The sequence below is a fragment of the Charadrius vociferus genome, unplaced genomic scaffold (genome assembly GCF_000708025.1).
Source record: "Charadrius vociferus isolate BGI_N301 unplaced genomic scaffold, ASM70802v2 scaffold585, whole genome shotgun sequence".
Taxonomy (NCBI): Eukaryota; Metazoa; Chordata; class Aves; order Charadriiformes; family Charadriidae; genus Charadrius; species Charadrius vociferus.
Genome location: NW_009648642.1, coordinates 784,902 through 794,352, shown reverse-complemented (window position 1 = coordinate 794,352; position 9,451 = coordinate 784,902). Strand labels below are relative to the sequence as shown.

The window sequence follows — 9,451 nt, the reverse complement described above, 5'->3', positions numbered from 1 at the left end:
CCGCCGCCCCCTCCCCGCCCCTCTCCAGCTCCGCCGCCGCCTCCCGCAGGGCGCGCTCCAGCCCCGCCGCCATGGCGCTGAGGGCCGCCACCCCACTTCCGCCCGCCCTGGGCGACGCCAATCAGCGGCGCCTGCCGGCGTGACGGCAGCCGAAAAGCACCGCCCACACCGCTCTTAAAGAGAGACGAGCCCTCCGGCGGGAGCGGGGCAGTGCTGGTTTTACAGTGAAATTCCCCCCAAAAAGGCAGGTGCCGGCCTCACCGGGGCTGGAGAAGGGACCGAGGCAGGTCGGTTATTCTCAACCCTACTGCTTTATTCAATAGTCGCTCATCCTACACAAGTACAAACACAACATAGCCCAAAAGGCTACAAAGTGATACAAAACAAAACAAAAATCTTTATAGTATTGACTGTACAACAGGTGGTAAATTCTTTGCCTTTCCCTATGCGAAGCCCAGTCAATCCAGCCAGCACAGCGACCCCGACCCTCCCTTCTCTGCCTCGCAGCTTCCAGGGGTCAATGCTCAGGCCCCGTATTTGAGATTTGTAAGAGCAGAAGCACTCACACCATCTCCCTGGGCGGGGAGGTGGTGTAGGAAGATTTTACCAAAACCCTTTAAGAAACGGTGAAAGAAATCACTTACGGGAGCAGCTACAAACCAGTTCTTAAGGTTGCCAGCGACCGCCTGGTATATGTGTTACAGAAGAGCTTAACCCGCAGAAAGAGCTCACCCTGCGGACACTAACAAGCTGTTTGGGAACTGGAATAAAGCGACAACCCGGTATTTTAAGTCTTGGGCAGATCTGGGCTCCAGCTGCTCTGAAAAAATCCTGCACTGGCACCTAGAGATCAAGTTAAATGCCTCCCTGCCTCACTACACAGGGTTTCTGAAATAGCTCAAGATTTACATGCTCGTCTGTACAGCGTGCTAAGCGTTTAGAAATCACCAAGCGGCAGCCTGCTAACTGGAGAAAGAGAGGCTGTAACATCTTTCCTTCCCTTTACCTGGAAAAGATGTTTTTTGCAGCCTTCAAAAAAATCAAAGCCATTTTTCAATAATTTCAGGCGATCTACTGTCCGGGAACTGTCGCTCTGCCCTCTTAGGTTGCCTTCACTGCCAGGATTATTTCTCTCTCTCTCACTCCTCCTCAACCAGACCCATTATAAAAAAAAGGTACAATATTTAGTCTGATGGGATTTAAGTTAAAAAATAAAAAGCTGTCCAGTCTTTTTCCTTTATCGCGAGGAGTTTGAGCTGGAGCGGCTGCGATGGCGCCTTCGTCCAGGAGATCTGGATCTTGATCGCCGGCGAACAGGGGATCTGCGCCGAGGAGAGCGGGACCTGACAGAGAAGGAGGAGAAAGAGTCCATCAGGAGACAAGTGCAACAGGTTCCAGTAATTTGTCAGCAGATCTATGCACTTTTCAAAAACACTTCCCCGCTCCCCTCCAAAAAACCTTCCCTCACCACAGGAAAGGAGCTCCAGTGAAATGCAGCCAGCTCCGGAGAGGAAAAAGGCAACTCAAACATTGACTGCGTAGCAGGAATATTCTGGCTACCCTCCCTCTGCTTCAGGAAGTTGAAAGAATGTTTAATATCCAAAGACAGACAAGAATCTCGTCTTCTTCCTCAAGCAAAACAAGCTCACGTTCATTCTGCATCAGATTCTCCTTCACCTGAACAGTCAGCTTTGACCCCCAAAATACAGTGATACTCAGGGAAAGCGTAAGGAAAAGGGTACTCATAAGCCCTTTCAAATCACAGGGACATTTCTTAGAGGAAGTCTAACACTAAAGAAATACTGATGATTCAAGCTCTTCAGCACTACAATCAATCCGTACAGCCACCAGTACAACACCGAGGTTCCAGGCACAGGATATTAACAGAGCCTGAATGGGATAATAAAAATTTGGCTAGTGAAGAAAACAACCAATGAGGAGGGAACACCATATGTATCATGTGCCAGATCTCAGTAAAAAGCATATTTAAACAAGCAGCAACAGGCAGTGGATCTTGTGCCACGTTAACTAGTTCTCATCTTTAAACCTGTAGTTCATAAGCTGTTCAGCAATTAGGCGGCTCAAACAGGAGCAGCTGGTAGTACTGACAAGAGTCTCAGCAGATTTCCAAGACAGAGGAGCCCATCTAGATGCTGTGGAAGACCCCAAAAGACTTATTATCTCAGCACGTTCAGGCAGCCCCGAGTCACGCAACGGGCACGTGCATGTCAGGTCACATCTTGCGGTCAGTGTACTCTGCTCACCTGATGCGAGCGGCCTGCTTTTTGCTCACAGAAATAAGGGAGGGAGGTGCAAAGGCTTCAGAAAAGCAAGCGGCTGGGGGAGGCTGCCAAAAGCATCCTGCCAGCCAGAAGTCCATTCCTACTGCATCTGGAAGCATTTATGCAGAAGGGACTCCAGGGAACAGGATGGAAAGCATCTGACATTTCCCACTGACTGTGTTCAGGGTGTAGACCAGAGCAGGTCACCCTGGCGCTATGGAGTTAAGAAGTGCAATTCAGGTTCCACTGATGCCCAAAAGGCGTTACTGTCATTTGGAGGGGAAAGTCAAGTCCAACAGGATTGAATTGTCCCCGTGCCGAGTCTTTCAGTGGCAACACGTGGTTACACAGAGAAGGAAATACAAACTGTCACAGCTCTCACCTTCTCCTCATGCGAGGGGGTGACCTGCGCCACATCGGCGGTGGTGGCAGCATCCTCCTGGGTGGGCTAAAGCGTCTGGGAGGCGGCCTGGGTCGTGGTGCTAGCACAGCCGTGGCAGTGATCTCCTGACCATCAATCTGGCCTTTTTAGGGAAGCACAGAAACAGAGAGAAGTAAGTATATTCCAACACTAACATCTACACATCTCATTACTACAACTCACAGCTTTGTCACAAGCAACTGAAGCATGAATAAGCCTATGGTCCTATTTCCACCACCCCCTCAGGCGTTATTTTGACAAAGTCCACATGCATACTAGACTTCTTAATCTAATACTCCATCAAATTGCAGTTCAGATGTTAACTGGGAAAGATTTTCACAGAAATGTAAAGAATTTTACTACTGTTTGTTCTGAAAAAGCCCTCAGTTTTAATAGTTCTGTTATTTTTTTGGGATCCATCCTGAAGCGCGCAAAAGCCAAAGCCATTTGAGCTGAAAAGAGACGGTATTTCGGATCAGTTCCCCAAAGGTTTTCCCATCATCTCTAACTCATTTTCAGATCAAACTCATCTGCTCCAAAGATTTTTAAAAGCACCCAGCCTCCTTGCAGTATTTGATACCTACCTCCATCCATGTGTTTCAGGGCTTTCTCAGCATCATCTGGGTTCTCAAACTCCACATAAGCGTAACCTTTGGAGAGGTGTGGATTTAGCCTGTCAACTGGCATGTCAATCATTTTAATCTTTCCGTAAGTGGAAAAAATTTCCATGATGTGATCCTGCAAGAGAAAGAGCAAGACTTAAGGATAGACCACCCTTACTGACCAGGTCTGGCTGGTACAGAGCAGTAAATTCAAGATGTACAAAGCACTAGGTTAGCTTTAAATCAATGCCATGATCAGGAAGAGACATATTTTGTTGGCCAGACGTGGCCACTGCTTTCTCTACTGCTGTCTATTCAGTTTGTCCTTGGATTGTTCAGTTCCAGAGGCACTACCGCTGCATGCCAACACTGGCTACAAAACCACAACTACTGTAAAAATCCTCTTGCGGATCTGAAAAAGGAATTTCTGCTCTCAGTTGAAAACTCTTAAGGTGCAATTGTTAGTATTTTTTTAAAAAAATATGATTTTTTCAGCACCCTAAACCTTTTACCTCTGAAGACCTTTAAACTATTTTCTAGCAAAGATAACTCAAGCCAGCCCAGCTCTCTTCAGACTCTTTATCAAGAGCTTCCAGAGAGCCTTAATGCCTCCAAGGCTATTTCAGCTCTTGTCCCAGCTTCTACAGTTTTCTTCCCAGTAAGGCAAGACACAAGGTCTGGGATACTGACAAAACAGACAGACCTTTTAAGCGCTATACAGTCTCAAAAGCCTGCACTGTATTTGACTCAGTAAAATCCTACCAAAATTTTCCTCACTGACCAATTGGGACACAAAGCAGGGATCTGCAACAGCGTGGCAGCACTTGAGCAACAAAAAAAGTTTTGAGCGCTTTGAAAGGGCCACTGGCACTTCCTCACAGATGATAGGCAAGCTTGGTATTACAGGGGAGCATGCAGTTACCTTGGTCACGTTTCTAGTGAGCCTGCCAACGTGCACTTTTGTAGGTCTGGGTGATGGGCTTCGCCTCTTTCGCTCCTTTTCATCTCTCTTGGGTGGCTTGGACCTAATTTTGACAACAGAAAATGTTTACAGTATTCAGGCAACATGAAGACAAAACCAAGAAGTCAGGCATTATCACATGATAAAAAGTACCATTTTTCTTGGGAGGACATCTTTTTTCTTTAAGAAGTTACAGGTTAGGAAGTGCTGGGGTAGTGGTGGTGGTGTTCCACTTAGAAACACCTCAGGACTTGCATTTGCCTTGTCTGCTTTTGCTTTAGAACCTTCTGGAATTTGAGAGCCTTTTTTTGCGAGTTTTCAACTTTACTGCAACTAGGTAACAAATAGGAAATTTAGCAAACATTTCTTCAAAGTCATTGGCCATAGTTAAAGAATTTCCCAGTTGTTAAAACAAAAAACGTTCTTTGCCTCAACAATTAAAGAGGCAAAATGAAGACATAAACACCAAAGCATACCACAACCGGGCAAATTAACGGATCCAATGATTTGTGTTTCTGTATCTTCTGTTCGCTACAGAGGTCCAGAAATGTCACAGTTAAAAAAAATTATAATCTGTAAAAAATTCAGTATGCAGCAAATTTATACTTATGCTTCTTTCTAATCTTACTGTCCATAAATTGAGGGATATACTTAAAACACCCACGCTAGCTTATAAGAATTCAGTAGTGTTTATCAGCCTTCAGCACCTTACCTACAGAACTATCCAAAGGAAAAACTATATGGACATTAACATAGTTTGATTCCTACCCTTACAGGAAAATGCTTCCTCTGCACCTCCTTCCGTTTTATTTTTTTAATGTGTAAGAATATACATCTATATTTGGATACACATACACACCATTTTCAGCCCTGACTTTTCTGATAGTCTTGACTGTAATTTACAGGAATCAAAGAGCTTTACTCTCATCTAGTGCCCATACGATCCCATACTATTGGGGAAACATTGATTAAAACTGCCTCTACAGACTATAATATTGAAAATCATTCTTCAAAATGAGTTTTTTAATGCCCCTTCCTACAGAGCATGTGTTTTGATTGTACACAAAAGGAGCACAACCGTTCTACCAAAATTCAGATCTCTAAGTTAGGGAGAAAGTAAACAGTCCTCAGAAAAAAAAAAAAAAAGAAAAAAAAATCGATTCTGATCATAATCTTGTATTCTACACGGAAATTAACCTCCCACCTGGTAACTCCTAGAAGGCAAATAAAACTCACTTGGAGCGGGAGCGCCTCCTGTTGTCATGTCTCCGTCGAGATGGACTTGGAGATCCAGAGGAGCTGCTGGAACTGGAACTTCGTGAGGTGCTGGAGCTCCCAGAGCGGCTTGAGGCAGAAGAGGAGCTAGAGCCACTGCTAGAACCAGTGCTGGAACTGGACCCTGAACTGGAAGTTGAGCTGGAACGGGATCTGTTGGGGGAAGGGGAATAAAAATGAGTAGAATAGCCACAAAAAGAACTGCTGAAAAACTTTTGATAATTACAGAGAGAGCAACTGCAAGTTAGAACAATGAAAACTGACGCTCCATAGCTCGCTAGACAGCCAAAGGAAATTCATACCTAAAAAAACCCTAAACCCCCTTGAGTTAGACAAAACTGCACTGTGACTAACAACACAAGATTTCAACAAGTCCACGACACAAGGAATAAAGCGTACCAGAAATCAAGCTGGTGGTTTCTGAGAACACTGTAATTTGTTACTATCTGTAAAAGTAACTACCTGGTACTGCTGCTCCCACTGGAAGCACTGCGCCTTTTGCGTGCCTTGTCTCGACCACGATCCTTTTCACCTGATTCCTTAGTCCCTCCTTTATCCTTGGACCGGTCTTTTGATTTCTCTTCAGACCTATCCTTGCGCTTGGTTGGTGAGGGAGCCCTTCAAGAACAAATCGGAGAAGACATTGTTTAATACAGAAAAACACAAACAACAACAACAACAAAAAAAACCACACCCAAACAAAGAACAGAACAGCAACAAAAAACATTGCACTTCAAATGTAGCAAGATCACCATAACTGCAGAGTTAAAGCATCAGGCAAGTTTGGAGGTTTTAGAAAAAGGAAAATATTTTAAATTACAGAGCAGCTTTGAGAAAGACAGCTATAGCATACAGAAATTCTCACACATAGAAATTCACGCAGAAAGAGGTACATTTCCAATTCCTCACCCTCACTGGGGGAGCCCTAGTACCCTATAACATCCCCAGTTTTGTTAAGCCTAAAAAATTCGGACAGAATGATTACCTAGTATTGGATTTTTTATTATTTTCTTTGAGTCCTAGCAAACTCTTCTTTTTCAATCCTGATAACTCCATTTCCCCTTCGGAGGCGTCCAAAGCAGCACCGAATGGGCCTCACTTATCTCAAATCTCACTTCTAACTCCTCGATTCTGAGAACCGATCCCTAATCGAGTGCAATAAATTCCAAAGAACAGCCTAGTGACAAGATAAAAGGGTTTAGAAACAAGAAATTAACAGAGAGGCATAAAACAACAAACCAGCTTTGCAACAGTGGCAGCACACTGGGCACCAACTGACAGAGTACTTCAGTTGCACGGCCGTTAACGGCCAGCCTCTGTGCCGGCTCACACGGGCACTGGGTGCCTCATGTAAAAGTCTGCATCCACGTTTAAAGCTATCATTTTGCCATTCACAGAAGTACGAAGGACCTTAATGATCCTACCAAAAAATCGGCAGACAAAGGACATCCATTTTCTCTGCATGACGTACATGCAACTCACAACAGCCTTGTCTCCAGAGAAGTAAGCACTGTTTTTCTCCAAAACCAGTTTGTGCCATATAGCATATGTCTGTCAGGAAGAAAGGGTTGTTGAGAAGAAAATCCCTCCACTGAATTATGGCTGCCCAACAAGCTGCTTCCAAAGCTCTGTCAGCCTTGGGAAAGCTGGATTAAAGGGCCCAGTTTGCTGCACTGCTACAACAGCAGATCCCACTTGAACTTCTTAGCAGAAAATTCTAAACCGGATTCTGACCTCATCTACCCCAAATCAGTTGCCCCTTTACTCCAGATCTAAAAGGAGACAAATTTAACACCCCACTATTTAACACTGAAATACCGGGCATTAGTTGAATTCCCGATGTTTCCCATGAGAAGGCTGCATCCATCGCATATTCTGCGATGTCTAAACATGCTGTTGCATTTTAACTATTCCACATGGGTTTTTCAACACCAGCTTTTCAAAGCTGCCTCCAACATATGTTTTAATAACCACTAAATGAGCGCAGAAGATTTGATTTGCTGTAACACCCATTATCTAGCCATGAATGAAACATTCAGGAAAAGGAAGAGTGGGTACAAGCATGTCTGAACTGCCAGGCTTATCTGAAAAGGCACTGAATATTCACAGTACTGCAGGATGTTGGAAACATCTCTATCTCCACATGCAACACAGGCAAAAATAGTTAACAAGGAAAAAAACTCTCCAGCTCACTGCATCCAACAGCCTTGTTGCTTCTATGCTTCTGGTGTCAGATTCTTGCAAGCAATTGCTTTATTCTCTAAATTGCAGTTGAATTTGTTTGGGAAGAGATCACTTATGAACAGCTGAACTTGCTTTCCCGATTTTCAGCTTCACAGTTTTCTCTACTACAACAACTCCAAAAAGCAACACCAGAAGCGAACACTCACAAACCCAGCTCGCTGCAGATCCAGAAGTCAAGAAACACCCACGACTTTTTGCATGGAGAACAGGAAACCCACAACACAAATGTGACACTGGCAGGGCTCGCTGGAAGAGAATACCTCTTCTCTACCACCAGTGGCGGTAAGAAGGCAGTCCGTGGCAGTCCATAGGTACTGCAAAGGTGACTAGGAAAAGCAAACCCGAGTACGTCACGCCACTATATGATATTTTTAACCAGCTCTATGCCACTAGTGCAAAGCATGAGGAGGCTGAAATTCAATAATTGAAAGCCACCACATCAGACCTGCTAACTCACCTGGAAAAACACACAAGTATCTGGACTCACAAGACCAAAAAACTGGACATCTTCCTTTCCCACCCTTCTTCTAAATATACCATAGTCGGGTTTGCATTCTCTCTTCCTACACACCATCTCTCTTGCATCTGTGGACTATTACAGTGATGGCCCTATCAGCTCAGCCATGCAAAACTATCTATTATTCTTTGATAGCTGGCTCTGATTTTACCCCTACTGGAAGGAGGGAAGAGAGAGGGCCCAGATGAAGACCAGCACACGCTTTGCTGTTACCCAGCTTGCTGCTGGAGCAGCAGGTAGTACTTCAGCTAAACAGCTACCACGCTGGCACCACTCCTCAGGACAGGCACTTACTAGACAAATTAGCCATATGTTGAGCAAACTCCCATATGATGCTACATGCAGCATTTAAGCAGCCTCCAAACTAAACAGTGTTTTCTCTCCCATCAAATATATATGTCCCTTTCTCAAGAATGGCGCTTGCCTAGCTTACTTCAGTTGGACACCTCAGCCTAAGAGAGAGAGAGTCTGTGAGCAATTTCACCTGTATGCGTTCAGACATTCACTGAAACATGTGGAAAGAATAAAATCATGATCTTCACACAAGAGTGAATAACAATGCATTTCTAAGCGACATATTTCTACAATCAAGAGAACTCTCAGTCCCTAACAAATTTTGGCAGCACCAAAGGCCAAACATTCATTTCACACACACACCTCTCTGCTTTAATGACTTGGTTTGCCCTCTCAGAGAGCTGCAAAGGAAGCAAACTCAGCTCTCCCTCGGACTTCCTGCACGACTACAGGCAAGTCCCTTAACGGCAGTTTGCTTCAGATCCTCATTTGCAAAATGGGGAAAAGACTTTCCTCCTGGGAGGAGAGAGTTCAACGCTCGGCAGTTCTTTGCAAGGTTACGGCGGCTAGCCCAAGCTAACTACAGGGAGCGGGGCCGGAGGAGCGCCGGGGCAGCCAGCTCCGCCTCCCGCTTCGCACGCCGCGGGGTAGGTTACGGCGCCGGGCGGACCGAGGGCTTGTCGCTGCTGACCGCACCGTACGTGTTGCCATACTATGGGCGAAGCCAAGGCGCGGGCTGAGGAACAGGGAGAGAAAAGCACAGACCAAGCACACAGAGTCGGTTCAGAGCAGAGCCCGTCCCCCGGGGCCCGCACCGCCCGCCGCCTCCGCCAGGCCCGGCCGGCCCGCCCGCCC

General features: G+C 45.6%; 2 protein-coding genes across 2 annotated transcripts in view; both read right to left on the bottom strand.

Moving 5' to 3' along the window:
- The window catches only part of TELO2 (telomere maintenance 2), a 19,508-nt gene extending 19,435 nt beyond the window's left edge, over positions 1 to 73 (bottom strand). The window contains exon 1 of the mRNA XM_009886384.1: positions 19 to 73. Within this exon, the coding sequence (XP_009884686.1) occupies positions 19 to 73 (55 nt within the window). The remainder of the gene's footprint in view (positions 1 to 18) is intronic.
- Positions 74 to 1,064: 991 nt separating this feature from the next.
- On the bottom strand, positions 1,065 to 6,597 carry RNPS1 (RNA binding protein S1, serine-rich domain). Its single transcript, XM_009886367.1, has 7 exons — positions 6,527 to 6,597; positions 6,004 to 6,159; positions 5,503 to 5,694; positions 4,228 to 4,330; positions 3,288 to 3,441; positions 2,665 to 2,806; positions 1,065 to 1,343 (listed from the first exon to the last, which is right to left on the bottom strand). The coding sequence occupies exons 1-7, from the start codon at positions 6,595 to 6,597 to the stop codon at positions 1,238 to 1,240; spliced, it is 924 nt and encodes a 307-aa protein (XP_009884669.1). The 3' UTR covers positions 1,065 to 1,237.
- Positions 6,598 to 9,451: the final 2,854 nt, after the last annotated feature.

Excerpts from the sequence above, each read along its gene's own strand:
- RNPS1 (XM_009886367.1), bottom strand. The coding sequence starts at position 6,597 with ATGGAGTTATCAGGATTGAAAAAGAAGAGTTTGCTAGGACTCAAAGAA. Across the intron at positions 6,160-6,526 it reads AATAAAAAATCCAATACTAG|GGCTCCCTCACCAACCAAGC; the intron begins GTAATCATTCTG and ends TTGTTCTTGAAG. Across the intron at positions 4,331-5,502 it reads AGGAGGCGCTCCCGCTCCAA|GTCCAAGCCACCCAAGAGAG; the intron begins GTGAGTTTTATT and ends TGTCAAAATTAG.